The 25,647-nt window shown below is 41.6% G+C and overlaps 1 protein-coding gene across 2 annotated transcripts in view; it reads left to right on the top strand.

Annotated features, from left to right (window-relative positions):
- The window catches only part of KANSL1 (KAT8 regulatory NSL complex subunit 1), a 151,495-nt gene that overhangs the window by 7,502 nt on the left and 118,346 nt on the right, over positions 1-25,647 (top strand). For both annotated transcript variants that reach the window (XM_028157468.2, XM_028157465.2), the window contains exon 2: positions 12,482-13,847. In XM_028157468.2, coding sequence (XP_028013269.2) covers positions 12,565-13,847 — 1,283 coding nt within the window. In that variant the 5' untranslated portion in view covers positions 12,482-12,564. The remainder of the gene's footprint in view (positions 1-12,481; positions 13,848-25,647) is intronic.

The following is a 25,647-nucleotide window of genomic DNA, read 5'->3' as shown; positions in this document are numbered from 1 at the left end:
CCCTAGTCAGCCTTCAAAATTCAACCAGAATGTCATCTCTTTCTGGAGCCCTTCAGGCAAAACACAGTGTTTATCATCTGGGTTTTTCTTTGCACCTATTTTCTATCTTTTTTGTGTTGTATGTGGTAATTCTCATCCGTGGATATGTTTTTCATTGCTTTTCAGAGAGGAAGGGGGTGGGGGGAGAAAGAGAGAGACATCAATGTGAGAGAGACACATTGATTGGTTGCCTCCCTCATTCACCCTGACTGGGGCCAGGGATCGAACCTGCAACCCAATTTGACTGGGAATCAAACTCTCAATCCTGTGTTCGGGCTGACACTCTAACCACTTAACAACATCAGCCAGGGCTATTTTCTATCCTTTTATCTTTGCATTAATGAAACTGTTACAATTTTTAGTGCCTTCACATTAGACCATAAACTCCTGCAGTCTTTCTATTAATCGTCTGGCATTCGTATATGATTAAGTGAGCTATCTATGATATACAATACATCAGTGATTGGAATCAAGATTCATTCGAAGAGGGGCCCGGCTGATGTAGCTCAGTGGATTAAGCATCATCCCATGGACCAAGAGGTCCTGGGTTTGAGTCCCAGTCAGGGCACATGCCCGGATTGTGGGTTTGATGATCCCCAGTAGGGGGCATTCGGGAGGCAGCCTATAGATGTGTCTCTCATCTATGCTTCTATCACTTCCTCTCTATTTAAAAATCATTAAAAACATATTTTAAGAAAAGATTCATTCACATAGGGAATGTTGATGAACAGGAATTGGTTTAGGATTTGGTGTTGGGAGCATGGGATGGATTTTGGACATGGAATAGTTAAAGTAGCAGTATGGATGATGCTGGACCCTACATATTCTTTAGGTTTCAACTTAGATGTTATCCCCTCTGGGGAGCCTTCTATGATTCCACCCACTCTCAGCCTGTGCCAGGGTCCCCTTAATGTGGCCTCCCAGGATTTCCTGGTCACATAGTGGTGTCTTTACTGGTCTTTGTCATCACTGTAGACACTTTGGTGCTTTTAATGTTATAGGCATTTTAATAAAATGTTTATTGGAGATAATCATTTGGTATTCCTCTAAAGACTAAAATTTGAAATCTAGTGTCTAGCAGTTAAGGTCCTTTCAATTTAAAATTAGCCTTAAATTACTTAGTATGATGGTTTAAAAGTTGTGGACTTTAGAATTAGGGATTTGAATTGGAATCCTGCTTCTGCATTTTAGAAGTTCTGACTGTCAAGTTTCCTCATCTATAAAATGAAAACAAGAGTACTTGCTTTACAATGTTATTGTGAAGATAAATGAGAGCACATGTAAAAACGATTAGCACAGTGACTGATGTAGTGAAAGGTCACTTAATGTTAGTGAGCAGCAGACATAATAATAACCTCCAGTCAGAGCTATGATTCCCTTAGTAATTATAAACGTTTTCGGTTAAGAAGCTCTGTTGGCATAGGAAAGTGTTAGGGACTAGTTCACATTATTATTTTGACTTGTAATAAAAAATATGTCTCTACTCCCTATTGTATTTCATAACATATCTACATTGTTTTCCATTTAAAAGAAATACTTTGCATTGTGTCCCATAATGTAGCTTTCAGTACATTATCACAAATTACTACATACATAGCTACTTTCCTCTTTTTTAAAAAAAAAATATATTTTTATTGATTTCAGAGAGGAAGGGAGAGGGAAAGAGAGATAGAAACATCATTGATGAGAAAGAATCACTGATCAGCTACCTCCCACACGCCCTGCACTGGGGAGCAAGCCTACAACCCAGATATATGCCCTTGACTGGAATTGAACCCAGGACCCTTCAGTCTGCAGGCCGACACTATCCACTGAGCCAAACCGGCTAGGACTCTTCTTGAGAAGCTGTATACATGTACCACTTGGCTCATCCAAATTGCTCTGTGGATCATCTCCTAAATCCTTTCCCATTATTTTGTCAGTTTCTTGATTAGTTTCCTAATCTTCCTCTGCTTAGCAAAATCTTACTTAAATTTGAAGATCTACCTCACCAAGTGTTGTTGTTGTTATTAATCTTCACCCAAGGATATTTTTTCCATTGGGTTTTAGAGAGAGTAGGGGGGTGGGGGGGAGACCTGCAACCCAGATAAGTGCCCTCGACTGGGAATCGAGCCTGAGACCCTTCCGTCCCAGGGTTGGTGCTGTAACCATTGAGCATACTTGCCAGAGCAAACCAGTGTGTTTTGACTACTCTAGTTCAGTCAGTAAGTGGTTACAGTACTTAGAGTTTACCAAGCTCTAGATAAAGTTAACGAGTATGCAAGAGAAGGATCCTAAAAAACACTTCCTGTTTTGGAAATATAATTTCTTTTAAAAAATATATTTTATTGATTTTTCACAGAGAGGAAGGGAGAGGGATAGAAAGCTAGAAACATCAATGAGAGAGAGACATCGACCAGCTGCCTCCTGCACACCCCCCACCTGGGGATGTGCCCGCAACCAATGTACATGCCCTTGACCGGAATCGAACCTGGGACCTTCCAGTCCGCAGACTGACGCTCTATCCACTGAGCCAAACCGGTTTCGGCAGGAAATATAATTAATAAATTGTGACAATTAGGGAACATTCAAACACATAATTTGAATTGAGTGATGGTGACTTTAAGTGCATTGAACAATTTAAGCAGGAAGAAAGCAATGTGAATCCGAATAGTAGAGAAAAGTTTCTGTAGAGATGTTATATATTGAAGGATTAATTATGTTTTGGGCTGTCCCAGTAGAAGCAGCAGCCTAGGCAGAGATTGTGGAGCTTGGGATTTAGGGGGAGTTCTGGCTCCATGCTACCTGATGCACTTGTTCTGATATTGTTTTACTAGTGAGGTCCCTCTGCCTGGCCTGCGGGATCGGGCCAAAACTGGCTCTCCGACATCCCTGGGACACTTAGCATATTAGGTTTTTATTATATAGGAAGTTTCATCTTGGAGAATTTTGACTTATGAAAAGGCACTAGAAGTTATTCTAGAATAGAGAAGTGAGATGATAAAAAGATATGGAATGTATTGGAAATCTGAGCTATCAGTCAGGAAGCTGCTATGATTTAGGTCTGAGCTGATGAAGACCTAGCTGGGTTTGGGTTGGTGGTGTTAAGAATAGAGAGGATATACCACACCTGAACAGCTTTATGAGCAATGCATAGAGAAGACAAAGTTATGAAGGAAAAGAGAGCCTTTTTTCTTGTCCTTAAGGGCCTTTATATTAATGTTTGTGTCACTTATTTGGCCCTTGTGCAAACTTTAGCACCTTCCAATTTCTGGATTTAAGCTTGGAGAAAACTTTGACCATACTACTGTGGTGACCACTTTAGTTGAGGTTCTTGTTGCATGCTGTCAGGATTATTGCAGTAACTTCTTCTTTGCCTTTTTATTTTCCTTTAATCCATCCTACCCAACTGGTCTCTGAAAAGCTCAGTTCTGATGTGTCACTCCCTATTTGAAAAACCTTTAATGACATTCTGCTGCCTTTAAGTCTGAGTATAGGCTGGCTATTTAAGGTTGTCCATTATTGAACCGGCTTCAAACTGTCTTGCTACCTTTTTCTGTACTGTTTCCTCTATTAACTTTATATTTCAAGAAAATTGATCATTTCTTTTAACCTCTAGGATGTCCTATGTTTTCCCACAGCCTTGCCTTTTCACATGCTATTTCCTCTCACTAGAATGCAATGTAACCATTCTCTTGTCCTAACCTCTTACATAATGAAATTTTAGCTAATTTAAAAATTTCAGCTGACATTTGACAACTGCATGGACACTTCCCTAACCAACCTTCCTCCTTCTCTTTCTTTCCTTTGTGCAGAGTAATGAGGTAATGGGGAAAGAAGTTAGTAGAAGCCACATTATGGGCAAACGTTTCTTCCCCATCTGATTTTTGCTTGTTTTCAGTGAAAGTGTGGTGATTAGCCAGTCAGATGGCCAAACCCTTCTCCTTGGGTTTTTGCAGCTTATCAACATTTTTGCAAGGTGGATGCTGCTAGTTTTTTCTTGTGTATTTGGGAGTCCTCTATTGGAAACTAATGAGGAATAAGGCAAAATTTTCAGTTGTAGGTATGAAGTTAGTTCTGACTTGCAGTATTTGAAGCAGCCAGGTGTTCTGCTTTCTGGAAAGAATATATCTTTATAGATAGACATAAAGATATAGGTCTGTATCTCTAGGAAGTACTTTTCAATTGGGAGGTGTGATTTTTGCCCCCTATGGGTCATTTGACATGTCTGGAGGCATTTTTGGTTGTCATAATTTGTATAAAGGTGTTACTAGCATCTAGTGGGTGGAGGCCAGAGATCCTGCTAAATATCTTACAGTGCTCAGGAGAGACCTCCCTCCCCCTACAACAGAGTTATTCAGCACAAGATGTCAATAGTGTTGAGAAACTCTGCCCTAGGGATATGTTTTTGCTTCAAAAGTGCTACTTGTGTTAGGTGGAAGTTTGTCCTTGAACCTATACTGCAGTTTAGAATAATAGAATCCTAAGTACAGGAAGGGACCCTAGAATTCACATATTTGAACTTTATTCCAACCGTATCCCTCAGAACAGTGTTCCTCAAGATATTCATAAGTGTAATGGGAAAAAGGTGTTTATTTGTTAAGTAAGTTTGGTAAAGGCAAACATCTGCATATTCAATATGATGAAATACATTGTGGATCTCCATCAAGGAAGTGTTTCCCCAAATGTGTTTGCCTGCTGAACCCATTTAACATTTTCCAGTCTCCAGATGCTTCCCTGGAACTGGTAGGGAAACCATTAATTACCTAGCCCAACCTTTTATAGCAGATAGGTTCTTTTGTCTCTTTAAACTTACGGGAAAATCTCAATTTATGTTAGCCTCATCTGCATTTGTCAGATTGTGGTTTATTAGATGAATTAAAAATTGGGGTATTTTAAATTTCTTACTTTGAGTGTACACTATAACTTTATTGTCTAACCCCACCTACAAATTGGAAATTATAATCCCAGCCTGAAACCTACTACTGTCCAGGCTGTTTTGAGGATTAATAAGTTAATTATAGCTTTAATGCTTTGTATTCTTAGGAGAAAGGTGACTTATTATAAGCTGTTGTGCTGTTTTTGTAAAACTGCTAAAGTTTGACAGTCTTCTCTGATTTAAATTGTTGGACAGTGAAACTTTTAGGACTTAAAGTGGGATGGGAATAATTGTTTTAATCAACATTTTGTGGAGTATGTTCAGTTTTTAAGGAAGTCACTGTAACATTTTGCCTTACTCAGATTTTTTGGCTCTTTAAAAATTTGCATTACTTTCTTTTTGCGTCCTTCCCTATTATTATATAAGTAATTCATGTTTGTGGTAGAGACAATTACATAAGCCAGAAAACTAAAGACAAGAAGAATATTACCACCTACTTTTTAAACAAAAATGAGGTTATAGTACTTGTTTTGTTTTATAACACCTTTAAAAAAATTAACAGTGAAGCAGGAACTTTTTCATGTCAGTAAATACAAGTGTGCTTTGTTAATATTGTTGCATAGTATTCCATTGTATGGATATTTCTTTTTTTTAATTAAATATATTTTATTGATTTTTTACAGAGAGGAAGGGAGAGGGATAGAGAGCTAGAAACATCGATGAGACAGAAACATCGACCAACTGCCTCCTGCACACCTCCTACTGGGGATGTGCCCGCAACCAATGTACATGCCCTTGACCGGAATCGAACCTGGGACCTTTCAGTCCACAGACCGACGCTCTATCCACTGAGCCAAACCGGTTTTGGCCATTGTATGGATATTTCATAATTTAAATGGTTGGGCATTTGGTTTGCTCTCTTTATCAGAAACAACATCATGAAATATTAAAATAAAATAAAATCTGGACATACAGTGAAAATATTTTTAAAATTCCTAAGCTTAGGTGATGATTTATGGCAATTAAAGCTAATATTGAGTGCTAGCTAACTAGATTTGTCATGTCCATTTATGTGCTTTTTTCCCTAAGTGAAAAGTCCTGAAGTACAGAGACCTTTTATTTTTATTTATTTTTTAAACATTTATATAGTAAACTTGTTATATATTTTTTATTTATTTATTTATTTATTTTTTAATATATTTTATTGATTTTTTACAGAGAGGAAGAGAGAGGGGTAGAGAGTTAGAAACATCGATCAGCTGCCTCTTGCACACCCCCTACTGGGGATGTGCCCGCAACCAAGGTACATGCCCTTGACCGGAATCGAACCTGGGACCCCTGAGTCCGCAGGCCGACGCTCTATCCATTGAGCCAAACCGGTTTCGGCTACAGAGACCTTTTAGAGAAATATTTGCTTAATATTTTTTCTGTGCATTAAGAAGTCTCATAGAAATTTATTTTTATATTTGCTTTTAGTCTATAGGTTATTATTTATAATAGTGCAAATAATGGGTGTTTTTGCCAGGCACTGTGCTAAGTAATTGAAAATATTTCATTTAATCATCACAGCAACCTTGTGAGATAGGCTCATCTTTCGTAGATGAGGAAATGGAGGGAACAGTTAAATAATTTAAATGAGGGTGGAGCCATTATGTGACCTTGGACCTACTCTCCTTACCTGGGAATGCCTTTGGGGGTAATACTGAATCTCAGCATTGCATTACAAATCAACTAAGGGAGATGGTTGTAGATTTTTATCTTTTCCTATAAGTAGTATTATTTTGGTGTAGAAAGATAAAGATTTAGGAGTTAGAAATGGAATTCCTTCTGAAGAGGTTGCTTTTTCCTCTCCCTACTTACTTAGATGATAGTTTTAGTAACTACTCTGCAGTGCATCCTACGGGGATATAGAGACCAAAGAGAGTGTGTAAACAAAATAAACTCTTGCCTTTGAGCTGAGATATGCGTCATTAATGTTGAGTTCACAGATGTACTTTCACAGGGTCAGAGAAATCTTGAAAGATACGGGATTTGAGCCAGCAGATTTTTCTTTAAGTTGTGAACTTTAAATAATTCTAAAATAATGATGGAATATTTACTGCTTAAGTACTTCAGTAGCATGATGTTAATTATGACCCTCTTTTTAAAAAAAATATATATTTTTATTGATTTCAGAGAGGAAGAAGAGGGGGAGAGAGAGAGAGAGAGAGGAGAGAGAGAGAGAGAGAGAGAGAGAATCATCAGTGATGAGAGAGAATCATTGATTGGCTGCCTCCTGCATGCCCCACACCGGGGATTGAGCCCACAACCTGGTCATGTGTCCTTTTGGAATCGAACCTGCAACCCTTCATTCTGCAGGCCGAAGCTCTATCCACTGAGCCAAACCAGCTAGGGCTATGACCCTCTTTTACGTGTGCTGTGTGAGCCTGGGTTTTCCTGAGTTAAGTTTTGTGTAAGCTGTGTAACATTCAGTGTCCTTGCTTGGGTCCCCAGAGGAAGGCTGTTTCCTGCCATTGCTGAGACTTACTATATAGTGCTCTCGGGTAGGTTATAACTACTCTTCTCACCTGTTGTATTATTCATCTGGCACTGATAATGTTCCTCCTTGCATTGCTAGTAACAACGTATTGCTATCAATTTAAAAGAGGAGAATATTGGATTGATGGGAAAGACCTGATAGTGATTTTTGTTTATGGCAGAAAATGCTTTGTGTACTACAAAACTGACTCAGCATATTTTGCATTGGTTCATCTGTCTATTGGTCTATAGCACAGTCATTTATATTATACTAGAGGCCCGGTGCACAAAATTCGTGCATGGAGGGGGGTTGTCCCTCAGCCCAGCCTGTACCCTCTCCAATATGGGACCCCTTGAGGGCAGTCGGACATCCCTCTCACAATCCAGGACTGCTGGCTCCCAACTGCTTGCCTGCCTACCTTCCTGATTGCCCCTAACCGCTTCTGCCTGCCAGCCTGATCACCCCCTAACCACTCTGCTGCCAGCGTGTTTGCCCAGAACTTCCCTCCTCTGCCAGCCTGGTCACCCTTAACTGCCCTCTTCTGCAGGGTTGATCATCTCCAACTGCCCTCCCTTGCAGGCCTGGTCCTTCTCAACTGCCCTCCCTTGCAGGCCGGGTGCCTCCCAACTGCCCTCTCCTGCTGGCCATCCTGTGGTGGCCATCTTGTGTCCACATGGGGGCAGGATCTTTGACCACATGGGGGCAGCTATATTGTGTGTTGCAGTGATGATCAATCTGCATATTACTCTTTTATTAGATAGGATAGAGGCCTGGTACAGGGGTGGGGGCCAGCTGGTTTGCCCTGAAGGGCATCCCAGATCAAGTGGGGGTTCCCTTGGGGTGTGGGGCAGCCTGAGCGAGGGGCCTGTGGTGGTTTGCAGGCCGGCCACGCCCCCTGGCAACCCAAGCGGGGGCCCTGGTATCTGGAATTTATTTTCCTTCTACAATTGAAACTTTGTAGCCTGTATCGGAGCCAAGCCTGGGGCTCCCTCCGATGCCGGCAGCCATTTCTGTTGGGGTTATAATTGAAACTTTGTTGTCTTAAGCGGGTGGGCCCCGCCAGGGTGTGCGGAAAGCTTTGCTTCCCCTGTTGCCGGCGGCAACCCTGGCCTGCTCTCTCAAGCTCCATTCTGCTGCCATTCTGTTTGAATTTGTTTACCTTCTATAATTGAAACTTTGTAGCTTGAGTGGAGGCTTAGGCCTGGCAAGGGCAGGCGGAAAGCCTGGCTTCCTCTGTTACCTAGGAAACCTTGCTCTCTGTGGCTGTAGCCATCTTGGTTTGGATTAATTTGCATACTTGCTCTGATTGGATGGTGGGTGTGGCTTGTGGGCGTGTCGGAGGTATGGTCAATTTGCATATTTGTCTATTATTAGATAGGATTAGGAGTTAACATTTATGTTAAGATCAGAAATAGAAAATGTGGAATACAACAGTTTGTGTTACATAGAAAGCCATATACCAGAAAGTCAGTAAGGATAAAACTCATAAGCTCCAGAAGATCTACTTATTTCATAGGAAGTTCATTAAAATATAATATTAGAATGAGAAACTTTTGGCAGCTATGTAGAGCAATAGATAAATTTGAACTGTAAGTATATTGGCATTTGTATGGATGCTATCTTGGTCATTTACTTAAATATGTTAATGATTTGAATGGTCATAGTGTGAAAAAAAAGCACCTTGTGTAGTCCTATAGGGACTACCATCCTATAATATGCAAATTGACTGCACCTTCGCTATGCCCAAGCCACGCCCACCAGCCAATCAGGGCGAGTATGCAAATTACCCAACAAAGATGGTGGTTAATTTGCATACACTGAGGGAGGGAGGAGTGAAGACTGAAGACAACTTAGAAGTAAGAGGGAGGAAAAGCTGAAAGCAAGGTGGCTGCCAGAGGGAAAGCCCAGGCGGGGCGGAGCGCGGCGGGGCGGGGCGGAGCTGGACGGGCGGCAGCGGCGCCCGCGTGCAGGATTCTTCCTGCAAATGGGCTACTAGTATAAAGATAAAAAAGTTTGACCAAATTGGAAGTTGTCCTCTTGGTTTTTTGTTTGTTTTTTAAGGAGGGAAGAGGTTGCTTTAGTTCAGTGGTTCACTAGTTTTTTGCTCTCAAGACCCCTTTTCACTCTTAAAACATGTTGAGACAACCACAAAGAACTTTTAAGTGAATGGCATTGTTTTACATTTTTGCAAATCTTTCTAATGTCTGGCTTAATAGAAAACACCTGGGTTCTCATATCTGTTTTTGCATTCATTCTATTGTGGTATGTTTTGGTTGTAGAATATAAAGAAAATCTGGCTTCACACAGCTAGATAGTTGGAAAAAGAGGAGTATTTAATAGTCTTTGTAGATAAGTGTTGATCTTCTTTGACATTGCACCCAAATTTGACAAGTCGTAGTTTCATCAAGTTTAGTTGCAGTATGGATTCTAAAACCATATCAATGAACCTTTTGTACTCTGTTAGGTCACTGATTTTCAACTGCTGAGCTGCAACATACTAGTGTGCCACAAGAAATTTTAAAACATGCAATACCTGACTATTTAGTCAGGGGTACTGACCTCTTTTCCCTTAGATACTCTAATAAAAAAATAACAGCCAACAACAATAGCCGTCCAGTGTGAATGAATCAAAATTACACCTATTTTTTTTTTGTCAGATCAGCAAAAAAATATATTTTTTGGTGTGCTGCAGGGTTTTAGTACTAATTAGTGTGCCATGAGATGAAGAGGGTTGAAAAATCGCTATTAGAATAAAATCTATTGGTCTGTCTTGAGCTTACTTTTACCTGTGTGTGAGTTTCTAACATGCATAGGTCACTTGGTCATTTACTGAGTTTCCCAGATCTTCCAAATGTTTACACATTTCATTATATGGTATAAAAAATTCACATTTATTGATATCAGCAGTAGTATATTTAATTAGAAATGACTTTTTAAAATAATGAGAATATGTCTAAGTTCATGATGGTGGATACAAGTTTTCAAATACTTATTTTTGCTTGAAAACTCAGATTTTATAATTGGCAATAAACATTGCCAGTGGTTTTTCTTGAAGTGACAGGTTCACTTTGTTCATTTTTGGGAAAATGTCTGCTAACTACATAAGTAGTTCTGCCAACTAAAAATAGTGTTAGATGAGAAAAGCTTCTAGTTCACCTTGCAATGCAGTTGTACAGGTGCTTTTTCTCAGACTACTACTTTTTGTTGTTGTTAATTCTTATCTGAGGATATATTTTCCATTGATTTTATTTTTTTTAGAGAGAGAGAGAGAGAAACATTGATGTGAGAGAGACACATTGATTGGATGCCTACTGCACACGCCCCGACTGGGGCTGGGGGTCGAACCTGCAACCCAGGTGTGTACCCTTGATTGGGAATCCAACCCGAGACCCTTCAGTGGGTGTGCCAAGGCTCTAAACACTGAGCACACGGACCAGGCTCTCAGACTTATTAAAGCTTCAGAAGTAATTTATGCGTACTTTCCCTTTCATCACAAAGAATATTTAAAAAAGTAAAGAGTAGAGATTTAATAAATGTATAATTTTCATAATTTCATCAAGGACATTGATAAATGGAACTAGCTTTTTAAAAAAATCCTAACCTAAGGACATGTTTATTGATGTTAGAGATAGAGAGAGAGAGACGGATAGAGAGACATTGATGTGAGAGAGAGACATGAATCGGTTGCCTCCTGTATGTGCCCTGACCGGGAATTGAACCTGCGACCTTTCCGGTACACAGGTGCTCAGCCTTGTTTTTGTACCCTCATTGCAAATATCAACACACACAAAAATTAAAAAAGGCAAATAATTTTTTAGTATTACTATGAAAATATCTGTCGTGGACCCCTGAAATGGTCTTTGAGCTCCCAAGAATTCTGTAAACCACACTTACAAGAACATTTGGCTTAGTTCTTTACATAGATTTTCTTTTGCTCTCAAACCAAATAGAGGTAAATGACTGAGGCTTTTAGCTTAGGTTACTAAATGAAAGAATACCATTACCAGAGATAATAAATCTGGTTGAAGAGTAAGTATTGAAAGAAGAAAGTGAATTTTGAGTTCCAGGGAGCTTAAGAAACATAGAGGTGGGAATGTTGACTAGTGCAGCTCAGCAAGTTTTTCTGAGTATTAGGAGGCCTCATTATACATACTAGAGGCCTCACTGTACTAATACATACTAGTTGTTGTTGATAAGGAAGTGGGTTCAGAGAGAAGAGGACAGAAGAAGGAACCTTGGTATCAAGGACATCAGGAAAGGAGAATTTCAAGAATGATTGGTCAGCACTACCCAATGTTTTAGAGAAGTCAAATAGATTGGGGATTGAGACTTGACCATTGAGATTTGATAATGAGATTACTGGTAACTTTTGCCAGAGCGGTAGGAGCCAGATTAGAGTGCAGAGGCAGCTATTTATATTATTCTTTTAGGAAGTTTTGGAGTGAAGGGAAGAGACAACTTGGGCAATTAATTTGAGAGGTGGGTTGTACTGAGGACAGTGAAAGAAAGTTGACAAGTGTGATACATTTAAGCTTGTAGTATGAGCTGTCTTGCCGAGAAGTGAGAAGCTGCTGAACACTGGATTGTTTGGCCAGAAAAATACACAGATCTATGACATTTGGCATACAAACTTTTTGATAGGGATGGGGAGTTCCTTACTAATTCTTTTCTGTTTAATTAATTGCTAGGTGTTTAGTTTGCTTCATTTGCTTTAAATCCACTAATTTTAAGAAATTTAAAGAGATTTTTCTCTTAAATGCAGGTGATTTGACTTTAATAATCTGTGATTCTCTCACTGTGTAACTTCCGTTTTAGCTACTTTCAATCTGTGGTAACAAGTGACAAAAAAAGGTGGAATTCTTTCTCTTGTACAGAAGAGTGTGTGTATGTGCTCTCTCTCTGCTCCCCCCTCCCCCCCTTTTCCCTGATGAAGGATATTCAGGTCTCCAGAGTGAATGACTGGAGGCAGAGTTTGGATTATAGCCTCAAGGAGTATTTGTATTAAAAATGTTGTTGTTGTCTAATATGCTTGTATTTCTAACTTCCTTTTGTTCTTTTTTTTCTAGTCTGTTCTCTGGGGAGGCAGAAAGGGGCCGTGGAGCTGGCCTCGGCACCGGGAGAGGCTGGACTTCCTGTCTCTCTGTGCTGAATGGCTGCGATGGCGCCCGCTCTCACTGACGCAGCAGCTGAAGCACACCATATCCGGTTCAAACTGGCTCCCCCATCCTCCACTTTGTCCCCTGGCAGTGCCGAAAACAACGGCAACGCCAACATCCTTATTGCTGCCAACGGAACCAAAAGAAAAGCCATTGCTGCAGAGGATCCCAGTCTAGACTTCCGAAATAATCCTAAGGAAGATTTGGGAAAGCTGCAACCATTGGTGGCGTCTTATCTCTGCTCCGATGTAACACCTGTTTCCTCGAAGGAATCGTTGAAATTGCAAGGTGTCTTCAGCAAGCAGACAGTCCTTAAATCTCACCCTTTCTTATCTCAGTCCTATGAACTCCGAGCTGAGCTGTTGGGGAGACAGCCAGTTTTGGAGTTTTCCTTAGAAAATCTTAGAACCATGAATACCAGTGGTCAGACAGCTCTGCCACAAGCACCTGTAAATGGGTTGGCTAAGAAATTGACTAAAAGTTCAACACATTCTGATCATGACAATTCCAGTTCCCTCAATGGGGGAAAACGAACTCTTACTTCATCTTCTCAGGGGGGTGAAATGGTGGCATCTGAATCAGGGGACTTGAAGGGGGGTATGACCAATTGCACTCTTCCACATAGAAGCCTTGATGTAGAACACACAACTATATTTAGCAATAATAGCACTGCAAACAAATCTTCTGTAAATTCCATGGAACAGCCAGCACTTCAAGGAAGCAGTAGGTTATCACCTGGCACAGACTCCAGTTCTAATTTGGGGGGCGTCAAGTTAGAGGGTAAAAAGTCTCCCCTGTCTTCCATTCTTTTTAGTGCTTTAGATTCTGACACAAGGATAACAGCTTTACTACGGCGGCAGGCTGATATTGAAAACCGTGCCCGCAGATTACAGAAGCGCTTACAGGTTGTGCAAGCCAAGCAGGTGGAGAGGCACATTCAGCATCAGCTGGGTGGATTTTTAGAAAAAACTTTGAGCAAACTGCCAAACTTGGAATCCTTGAGGCCCCGAAGCCAGTTGATGCTGACTCGAAAGGCTGAAGCTGCATTGAGAAAAGCTGCCAGTGAGACCACCACTTCAGAAGGACTTAGCAACTTCCTGAAAAGTGATTCCATTTCAGAAGAATTGGAGAGATTTACAGCTAGTGGTATAGCCAGCTTGAGGTGCAGTGAACAAGCATTTGATTCAGATGTCACTGACAGTAGTTCAGGAGGAGAGTCTGATATTGAAGAGGAAGAACTGACCAGAGCTGATCCTGGGCAGCGCCACATACCTCTGTGAGTAGAACCCATGCATAATGACATTCTTGAGAGGGAATACAGGAGAAAGACTTGGAATTCCCATTATGGGGAGTATGGGCTTCTTTGTTTATAAGTACCTCGGTTCCATTTGTCTTTTTCCTAATTTTTGGTAGGTGAGTGCATACACTTGTTAGTGAAATGGAAGATATTTCTAGTATAGTGTTGTGTTGCTGTAAGGCGAAAAGCTAATTTCTTCTTAAAAACTAATTTATTAAAAATAGATGTCTATTTGTAAAACTATACCCATACTGTGAGTGAATAGCTTTTTTTTTTTAAACTGGACATAAGATATTTTTATAAGTTTCTATGACTTGACTTCAGAATTTGTTGCTTTTAGTAGATGGGGACAGAAATTCAGTTGACCTAGTTCACTTTGCTGGAGTTTATAGTTGGTTTAATTGAGCTTTCAGCTGAGAATGTACCCAGTCTTCACTTTTAACACTTGAGGTTTCCTCTCCTTTTAAAAAGGACTAATAATCAGAAAATGCTGAGTATTTTATAGGTTACATCTAAGCATAATCCACTTTTTCACAACTTGATTCTCTACCTAAAATAGCCCACTTTTATCAGATTTGGATTTTATTTTCTCTCAGCTAAGTTAAATGTATTGGCTTATTTGGGATAAATTCTTACTGGTGTTTCCAAATCTGTTTGAGGAAAATTCTGCATAAGCTTTGGGTGGCACTCAGTTGGTGTGGTGGAGCTCATATTCTTCCCTCCTAATTCTGCATTTGGCTCCTTATGGATAAAAAAGGAAGTACAGTGTATAAATATATCTCCTTAAAGATAAATCAGTCTACTTTTTAAAAAAAATTCTCAATCAAGGATATGTTTTTATTGATTTGAGAGAGAGAGAGAGAGAAACATTCATGTGAGAGAGAAACATAGATTAGTTGCTTCCCATATGCACCCCAACCAGTGATTGAGCCCACAACCTTGTTATGTGTGCTGACCACGAATCGCACCTGCAACCTTTTGGTGTACAGGACAACACTCCAACTGACTGAGCCACCTGGCCAGGGCAATCAGTATTTTATCCTATCTAATAAAGAGGGGAAATGCTAATTGACCCTCATGCCATCACAAATAAAGCGGCGCCCATAGCCAATAAGGAGGGGATATGCTAATTGACTGTCCTGCCCTTGAAGATGGTGGCGCTCACTGCCAATAAAGAGGAAATATGCTAATTGACTGTCACACACTCAAAGATGGTGGCAGGCGCATGGCAAGCCTGGGGGCAGGCCTGGCCGCTGCGTGCACCTGCCTCCGGAGTCACTCAGCCCCCCAGCCGCCCAGGGCTGGCCCGAGGCTCAGGTAACCAGGGCCAGCCGAGGCTTGTGCTGCCGGTAGTGGCAGCAGCAGAGGTGTGATGGGCCATCTCCTACCCCTGATCGCCGGGTCGCCTCCTTCCCCTGAGGGCTCCTGGACTGTGAGAGGGGGCAAAACCCCTCCCCCTCCAGTGCATTAATTTTTATGCACTGGGCCTCTAGTCTACTTATAAGTGTTAAATTTGTGGAAAAGGGAAACATAATTTGGAAAAGAAGGGCAGGATAGTTGACTAGCAAATCCTCTCTCATTTCTACTTTGGGTTGGGATTTTGTAAAGGTTGGATTACTAGAGAAGGCTCAAATAGGTGGCTATGTTGGAATAATTGTTTTTTTCTTGCTTGTAGTAAAAAGGTAACTAAGATTTTCACTGGAGACAATTGAGACAGCTGTATTTTAAGTTTAAGTAAATTTCCTTTTTTCTTATTGTGAATATTTGTGGCATTATCCCTACTGAGTTTGCTGCATAAACCAATGCTACAGAAAAAATCTTAGTTAATGTTAGCCCTATCTGGTTTGGCTCAATGGATAGAGTGTCGGCCTGCGGACTGATGGGTCCCCGGTTCGATTCCGGTCAAGGGCACATGCCTGGGTTGCAGGCTCAATCCCCAGTAGCAGGGGTGCAGGAGGCAGCCAATCAATGATTCTCTCTCATCATTGATGTTTCAATCTCTCTCTCCTTCCTTCCTTTCTCTGAAATCAATAAAAAATATGTTAAGAATTCTTAGTTAATATTGAATTTTTTGTGTTTTATAGTAATTTCATATAACAAATACTGTAGTTGAAGCATGCTACGTTTCATGTGCTTGTTTTGTGTATTTGAGAAAATAATCTAGAAGCTTAGTTTTCAGTATACCTTGTATTGGAAAAGCTTTTAAGTTTTGGTAATGTGGGTAACTTCTAATCCAGTGAAATAAAAGTAACTATGAGAGAACTTATTTTATTCCATGGGATAATCTAGTGATTTAAAAAGACCTTAGTCTATTCACTCACTACTTAGTTCTGGGCCTTCTCATATAATGGTTTGTTCATTTGGAAGAGTGTGAAGTACAAGGACAGTTCACAGATATTTTAGGGATCAGTTGAACCCACTTACAATTTAAGTAAGAAAAATAGGGAGAACTAAAGGTACTGTGAATAAATATACTTTTGCACATTTTTATGTAATTGATTCAAAGTAAAGGCACCAATAAAGCACCACTACTTCAAAGACCTTGTTGAGCAAGGTCATGAGATTGACTCATAATGCAAGTATCTAGCCAGGTGTTTTATTTACCATTTATTTATTTATTTATTTATTTATTTATTTATTTATTTTTTTAAAATATATTTTATTGATTTTTTACAGAGAGGAAGAGAGAGGGATAGAGAGTTAGAAACATCGATGATAGAGAAACATCGATCAGCTGCCTCTTGCACACCCCCTACTGGGGATGTGCCCGCAACCAAGGTACATGCCCTTGACCGGAATCGAACCTGGGACCTTTCAGTCCGCAGGCCGACGCTCTATCCACTGAGCCAAACTGGTTTCGGCTTATTTACCTTTTAATCACACACACACACACACACACACACACACACACACACACACACGGAGGGAGGGAGAGAGAGAGAGAGAGAGAGAGAGAGAGAGAGAGAGAGAGAGAGATTGATTTCTTGTTCCACTTATTTATGCATTCATTGGTTAATTCTTGTATGTGCCCTGACCAGGAATCGAACCTGCAACTTTGGTGTATTGGGAGGACGCTCTAACCAACTGAGCTACCCAGTCAGGGTGGTAGGCAGGTGTTTGTTGACCTTCTGAGTGTTTTAAAGATTTTTCAGTAATTGGCCAGACAATGAGAGTGGAGGTATTGCTTAAAAAAGAAAAAAAGGGGAAAGTCTTTGGATCTTAGTAATTTAGTAGTCTCTTCCAAATCCCATAACCACATTTAGAATTCTTGAGTCGTACAATAAATAAAACTGGTGAGTTTCAACTTGTTTTCACTTTCTGGTAGTCTGTCTAATATTTCACTCCTTCACTGAAGTACTTCTGCCAGAGATAAAGTTGCTCCTGTACTAAATATTTTCAGCCATGATGAAAATATTTAGTACAGGAGACTGTTGAAATGAATTGTTTTGAAATAATGCTGCTTAAATTATAAGTGGATTGTTCTGTGAAAATTGCAAGCCTTCACTAAGAAATCATTTGTTTTTTCTAACTCTCAAGAGGAAAAACTAAGTCCTAGACACATGCTAGCAGTAGCAGAATAATTGATTTTTATATGTTGAGTTTTTGGCAAATTGTTTATCATTGTACTAGGGGCCCAGTGCAGGAATTCATGCACCTTGAAAGGAACTATGGGCTGCGGTGGGCACAGGGCAGGTCTTGGCCCATCCTCTGCACCCCTGCCTGGCCCCTCCCACCACGCCCCCCTCCGCTGTCTCCACCGCCCCCCCCACCGGTCCCCTGTCTGCCGGCAGCCCCGCTCCTGCCACTGCCACTCCCATGTGCTGACAGTGCCGGCCCCGCTCGCACCCTCTGACTGATGGCGCTATTGGGGCTGGTGCCAGCAGTGGGTGCGAGTGCGGCCGGTGCCGTCAGCAGGTGTGAGTGGCGGCTGCTGCCCCGATTGCCCCTCAGGAGCCAGGGGGAGGTGGAGAAGCCCTGAGGGGTGATCGGTACCAGCAACCGCCGCTCACACCTACTGATAGTGCTGAGCGATCAGGGCCGGCACCAGCAGCAGGTGTGAGTGCTGGGTGGGACTGCAGCATGTGGGAGCAAAGAATTTTCAGTAACCATCAGAGGCCCTGATGACAGCAATTGGCACCCGCCTTGGTCTGGTGCCCCCACTCACCTGCTCCACCATCCCACCGCAGCTGACGCCTGCCATGTTTTGCACTCTGCCTCATGCTGCTGATGCCTGTCATGTTCCAGGGTGCGCCCCCTGATGGTCAGTGCATATCATAGTGATCAGTTGTTCCGCCGTTTGGTCTATTTGCATATTGGCCTTTTATTATATAGGATTATACTTTACACATAGTAAATTCTGTATTACTAGACAAGGTGTGTCAGAAAAATTATTTCCTTTTTCTTGATTAATATATATAGATATATTTTAAAATCCTCACCTGAGGACTTTAATATATTTTATTGATTTTTTTACAGAGAGAGGAAGGGAAAGGGATAGAATTAGAAACATCGATGAGAGAGAAACATTGATCAGCTGCTTCCTGCACACCCCCTACTGGGGATGTGCCCACAACCAAGGTACATGCCCTTGACTGGAATCGAACCTGGGACCCTTCAGTCCCAAGGCCGACGCTCTAGCCCAGGCGTCCTCAAACTATAGCCCGTGGGCCACATGCGGGTGTTTTTGCCGTTTTGTTTTTTTACCTCAAAATAAGATATGTGCAGTGTGCATAGGAATTTGTTCATAGTTTTTTTTAAACTGTAGTCTGGCCCTCCAACGGTCTGAGGGACAGTTAACTGGCCCCCTGTTTAAAAAGTTTGAGGACCCCTGCTCTAGCCACTGAGCCAAACCAATTAGGGCAAGGATATTTTTTTTTTATTGATTTTCTTTGAAAGAGTGTAAGGTAGGGAGGAGGGGGAGAGAGAAACATTGATGAGAGACACTTCAATTAGTTGCCTACCGCACTGGGGCCGGGAATTGAACCTGCAGCCAAGGTGCATGTCCTTGACCAGGAATTGAACCCAAGACCCTTCAGTCTAACCACTTAGCAAACTGGCTGGGGCCGATTAATATTTTTGGTTAACTAATTTTATGTTTAGTTTAAAACAGTCATGCCTTTTTATTTTAAGCTCTTTTGGGGAAATCTTATGTAGTTGTCTTGGTACATGTCACTACTAGTTTGAAAATCAAGGAACTAACAAGAAAGCTGTGTTGTAATAAATACCTTAATGTTTAAAAAATTTTTTGTTAAAGCCTCACCTGAGGATACGTTTATTGATTTTGAAGGGAGAGACAGAGACAGAGACAGAGACAGACATAGACATCTACTGTTTTTTTCCCATACACGTCTTGACTGGGGATTGAAGTTGCAATCTAGATATGTGCCCTGATGGAGAATCAAACTTGCAACCTTTTGGTGTATGGGACGACGCTCCAACCAAACTGAGCAACGCGGCCAGGGCTAATGTTTAATTCTTAATTGTAGAAGTAGAAACAAAAGCACTTACTTATCTCATATGTATGTAAAATAACTTGAGTGTGTGCTTGTGTGTGCGATCTCATCTAAACTTTAGTTTATCTTTATATTTCTCTTTTTCTTTTCCTTCTAAGAGTTTTGTCCTGTTACTTTGTTATGAATTCCTGAATTTGGTTTTTATTTTCTTGATCCGTCTATGGTAAGTACTTGCTGTTAAGAAAATATTTTTTTTCAGGTAGAACAGTATTCTGGGTACCTGGACATTAATGTAGACCTCTTTTCCCTAAAACATTTTTTTCTTACTGAACTGTTACAATAGGCTTATCTTGGTGTTTAGCATAAAATTCATCCCACAAAACATTTCATTGTGACTATTGAAATGTGTTTTATATATTAAGTATCCTACCTAATAATAGACAAATATGCAAATTGACTGTACCTTCGCTATGCCCGCAATTGGCCAGGAGGCGTGGGGGGGCGGGACTCGGGGTGGTCGGGGTGGCCAATTGGGCCGGCGGGATGCTGAGCTCGCATCGCCAGCGGCGGCTCGAGCTCAGCATCTGCGCCATGGCTTTGCTGCGGCACAGAAGGGGCCTCAGCGAGCTCACATCCCACCGCGGATCATCAAAAGCGGGGGAGCTGGGTGCCTGTCCGCTCAGGCACCAGGCCTTTCAGAAGCCTTCGCCACGCCGGAGGCTTCTGAAAGGCCTGGTGCACCAGCGGACAGGCACCCAGCTCCCCCGTGATCGAAAGTGAAAGCGTGTAGGGGACCCTACATGTGCATGATTCATTCATGCACTGGGCCTCTAGTATTGTATAATGCCTTCTCTATAAGGACCTCTGGGAGAAAGACATGCAACTAAGAGTAATTATGTTTTTCCCTAAGGTTTTAAGTCCGTTTTTATTACCTGGATGCTGTGATTTGTGTTGTTCACAAGGTTTCTATTTTCCTGTTGGCTTTAGAACTTTAGAGCCAAGCTTATTGTTGTACTTTTTAAAAGCTGCATTCTTGGATTCATTTTGTTCTCCTAGTTCTTATTTTTTTTTATTTTATTTTTTTTAAAATATATATATTTCATTGATTTTTTACAGAGAGGAAGGGAGAGGGATAGAAAGCTAGAAACATCGATGAGAGAGAAACATCGATCAGCTGCCTCCTGCACACCCCCTACTGGGGATGTGCCTGCAACCAAGGTACATGCCCTTGACCGGAATCGAACCTGGGACCTTTCAGTCCGCAGGCCGACGCTCTATCCACTGAGCCAAACCGGTTTTGGCTCCTAGTTCTTATTTTAATTTTCCTGGTTTTATTTCTTCTTCTTTAATTTATTCTAACCTATTTTTTATTTGTCAGGTAGCCTTCTGAAGTCCACATCAGGGTTGGGTAGAAATTAAACTAGATGCTCAGTTTAATGACACTTAAAGTTATTTGAAGTTTGGGTTATCTTGATTGTGGTGATTCTTTACTTTTGAGGAATTTTACACTTTTGGAGTTGTTAATGAAGAAAACTTCCAGATACAATGAATTACTAGTATGTTTGTAGATTTTGCTTTTTAGGTACTCTGGAATGCATTGTGTTGTAGCTCCTACTTGAATTTATTAAGTATACACAGATGATGTTGCCAAAGTCATTTTGACTTGTGCTTATTTCCCGATTTATCTTTTCATGGAATGATGGAGTGAGGGGAATATTAGCCAGGACCTAAAATCTAAGGGTGGCTAGGATTTTTATATAAAATTTTCTTTTGGTTGTGGCCTACTGAGGTCGGTTAGTACAGGTAGAAGGCACAGAATAAACAGGACAGAGGCTAAACGGCATGGGGCTTTGGTGGCAAGAGTGGGGGTGTTTTAAAGACCAGGGCTAACCATGTAATCACTTTTCTAATAAAAAAGAGAGAACTGATCTAGATGATCTCTAGGGCTCAAAGTACTTTGAATTGTGCTACTATATCTTTAAATAACATTGATGGCAAAAGTCTCTAAGTCACTGGTGTAACTTGAAACAAAACAGCTTTCTTGGCTTGTGACTCAGAGCTTTGATTCTTCTAATGCCTTAGGTTTTTTTGTTGCTGTCCATAAAGTGATTATTGTATTTCTCTGTGTGTGGGATACATATGTGAAACTAATTCCATTGTGTTCTTATACAAGTTACTTCAGAGCTGAGTAAACTTTCATTTTGTGAACACCTTTAATTTAAAGCCCTTTGTTTTTCTGTTAGCCTGCCTATGACATCCAGTGGGAGAAACAGGAACTTTTGTATTTACTCCCTTTTCCCTGTCCCCCTTTTTTCTTGAGAATATATATATACATGTCAATAATGAGAATTATTCTTGGTGCTCCTTTTGTGATTCGGAAGAAAGTTAGGCAACAGGAATTTGGGTTACCTACTTGCTGTAGATCTAATTGTTACAAATGTTTTTTGTTGCCTTGTGACCAGTGTTTTATTCTCTAAAGTTGAGTTTAAGGATTCTTTTATAATTAGTGTTTAAGTAGTCGTGTAATAAGTACTTGCTGAATGAACAAATGTGTGAGACACAGGTGCTGCCATTTATACTAATAATAGAGGAATATGCAAATTGGCCAGGACGCCGTCACGTGACAACCGATCAGGATGGGGGCGGGGCTGCGGCGGAGAGCTCTCAGCACACTTGTGCTGGGGGTCCGAAGGGCGCGGAGAGGAAGGGAGAGCAGATAGGCAGTTAGGGGGATCAGGCCAGGAGGGGAGAGCAGTTAGGGCCATCAGGCAGGCAGGCATGTGAGTGGTTAGGAGCCAGTGGTTCCAGATTGCGAGAGGGATTCCTGGATTGGAGAGGGTTCAGGCCGGGCTGAGGACCCCCCCTCCTGTTCATGAATTTTGTGCACCAGGCCTCTAGTAGGTAAATAAACTGAGTCTCTGTCCTCAAGAAGTTTAAAGTTTTGTTGTGGAGTGGAGATATGGCAAGACAAAGGTGAATACTTAGTGCCTGCACATCTATGTAATAAAAGAGTAACATGCTAATTGACCATACCTTTGCAACTCCCACCAGCCAATCAGTGAGTATGCAAATTAACACAACAAAGATGGTGTGTTAATTTGCATACATAGGTGCCAAGTGGCTGGGGCAGGGCGGGACGCAGGCATTCCGCACCACCCCAGCTGCTCTGGGCCTCTGGGCAGTGTGGGAAGGCGGATAGGTGGCTCCGCCCAGAGCGAAGGCGCTGCCAGCAGCCAGGGGAAGGAAGGCCCATTCTTGCACGAATCTTCATGCATCGGGCCTCTAGTCAATATATATAAAAGGCTAATATGCTAAGTGTCCGACTATCTTACCAGTCACTATGATGCTCACTGACTGCCAAGGTGCAGAGCCTCAACATGGGAGCTGCCGAGCTGCAGTGACTTGGCAGCAGCAGTTCTCAGGTGATGCAGCCCGAAACCAGAGAGGAGGGAGCCCGATTCCTTGCCGGGCCGCGTGATTCTACCTTCAGCAGTGGGTTATGTGGCTGATGGGGCACTGTTGGCCCCGAATCTGGTTTACTGCACACTTGCATTTGTGGTCCACACCCTGTATGACAGCAACTTTGCAGAGTGCCCTCTCATGCTCCAGGACCCCTTGGGGGATGTCAGAGAGCCGGTTTCAGCTCGATCCCCACAGGCCAGGCCAAGGGACCCCACTTGCCGGAGGGACCCTGCTCACTCCACAGACGCTGAGTAGGGACCACAGGAGGTTGGCTTCAGGGTGTGTCTGGCCTGTCTCACCCAGTCCCATCCCGCAGCCACCTTCTAATTAATTTCCTTTCAATGTGCACTAATTCGTGCACCGGGTCACTAGTAGTGATATAAAGTTGAATGCTGGGTGATACAAATGAAATAGGAAGATATTATAGCTGGTTGATGGTATTGGAAAGAGAGGATAGTAGAAATGAGCCTTGAAGCGTGGCTAGGATTTCAATAGAAAGTTTTCTTTTGGTTGTAGCCTACTGAGGTAGGTTTTATAGGTAGAAGGCACAGCATAAACAGTACAGAGGCTAAAAGGCCTGGGGCTGTGGTGGCTAGAATGGGGCTATATTAGAGACCTAGTAATAAGGTTGATAAATCTAGTGTAAAAAGGAAAAGAGAAAATTCCAGAGATGACGCAGAAGCAGATTTAATAGGACTTAACAGTAGATGTATGGGGCAGTGAAAGAGGGATCATCATAGATGATTGAAGTTTTAATCTTGTGTTATAAGCGTACAGTTTATTAAATAACCCTAATAGCCCATAAGGGTCCCGGTTCTTTACTAGTGTCTTAAAAAGTGAAGGTTGCCGAAACCGGTTTGGCTCGTTGGATGGAGCGTCGGCCTGCGGACTGGAGGGTCCCGGGTTCGATTCCGGTCAAGGGCATGTACCTTGGTTGCGGGCACATCCCCAATAGGGGGTGTGCAGGAGGCAGCTGATCGATGTTTCTAACTCTCTATTTCTATCCCTTTTTCTCTTGTAAAAGATCAATAAAATATATTTTAAAAAAAAGTGAAGGTTTCTGTATTCCTTACAAGGTCCAGCAAGTGTTAAAAATCAGACAATAGACTTCCAAGTAATCCTCTATGAAAAGAGGGAGGAGTGGACTTGTACAGAGGCCTCAAAGACACACATTGGAGGCTTTGGAATTAATTCATTTATCAGATATATTGGGTGCTTACTATGAGCTGAGGTGCTAGGGATATATAGTGGGGAATAAGAGATACAATCCCTGCCCTGCTCTCGTGGGGGAATATAGGGTAGAAAGATATTAATTATTTAAACAAGTGATTCCATAAATTTCTGGGTGCCACAGAAACGAAGTTCAGAGTACTATGAGAGTCCATATAGGGACATCTAATTAAGATGGGTGGGGATGGTATCCTGAAGAAGTGACATGTAAACAGATTTGAATGAAGAGAAGGAATTGGTGGTGCAGAAGAGTAGTGTGTTACAGATTGAAGAAACAGCATATGCTTGCTAAGGACTTGGGAATAGGAGGTGCTTGATACTTTAAAGAACAGAGCAAAGTGTAAGGAGAGTGGTGAGAAATACCAGTAAGGTCAGGGAGGGAGCTAGAAGCCAGGTCATATGGGTGGCTTTGTAGGTCATCTCAGATTTAACTTTTTTCTTTTTATTCTTCACCCAAGGATATCTTTATTGATTTTTAGAGAGAGAGGAAAGGGGAAGGGAGAGGAGCGGGGGTGGAGGGAAGAGAGACAGACATCAAGCAGTTGCCTCCCGTATGCACCCCGACTGGGGATCGAACCCACAATCTAGGTATATACCCTGATGGGAATCGAACTGGCAAACTTTCGAACAGGGCTCAGGTTTAAATTTTTAATGTGAAGCCATTGACAGGGTTTACATATCATTGGATTTTTAAAAGACCCCTCTCTTACTGTGTGAAGAAAGGAATGGATATGGACTTCGGAAGACCAGCTAGGCTGTTGTGGTAACCCAGGTAAGAGATTCTGATGGTGGACTTGGTCTTTGGCAGGGAAGTGAGAGAATTGGTTATTAGAGGTGGAGTCACTAGGACCTGTGACTGATTTTGATGCAGTGGAAAGAGGTAAAGAGGTATTATGGGTGATTCCCAGATTTTTTGCAGGAGTAACTGGATTAAATGGATGTATTGAGATGGGGAAGGGGCAGGTGGGGCAGGTTATTACCTGCAGTGGAAATATAATATAAACATTTTTGGCTGTTGGTATACCCAGAGGTTTCAGTGTCATTTGCAGAGAACCATATTAGATTCCATCATCATGGTAAAATAAATTGTTTTACTAGAAAAGGAAAAGCTTGGGACCACATTCTATTTTAAATGAATAGTATTTGCATTAGTTTCTTTTTTTTTTAAATTACTTTATTGATTAAGGTATCACATATTTGTCATCAACCCCCTCCCCCCGTTCCCTTCCCAATCCCCCACACACACAAGCCCCCCTCCCCCTGTTGTCCGTGATCATTGGTTAGGCTCATATGCAAGCACACAAGTCCTTTGGTTGATCTATCTCCCTTGTCCCCACCCTCCCCTACTTTCCCTCTGAGGTCTGACAGTCTGATGGATGCTGTTCTTGTTCTTCAGTCTATGTTCATCTTTTCCCCTAGATGAGTGAGCTCATGTGATACTAGGAATACACTTATAGGAACTGAAAATGAGACAAGCAATAATGGTTATGCTGAGAGGCAAATGAATCAGTCTGTAGTGAGTTTCTTTCTGGGCCAACAGTTCTTTTGAGTCCCGGTTTCTATGTCCAACAGTTGTTAATGTGTTCATAACAGCAATGATATTTCAGTTCTGGATGGTGGACAAATGGTGGTAT

The sequence above is a fragment of the Eptesicus fuscus genome, chromosome 20 (genome assembly GCF_027574615.1).
Source record: "Eptesicus fuscus isolate TK198812 chromosome 20, DD_ASM_mEF_20220401, whole genome shotgun sequence".
Classification (NCBI taxonomy): Eukaryota; Metazoa; Chordata; class Mammalia; order Chiroptera; family Vespertilionidae; genus Eptesicus; species Eptesicus fuscus.
This window is presented reverse-complemented; position numbering and strand designations above follow the sequence as displayed.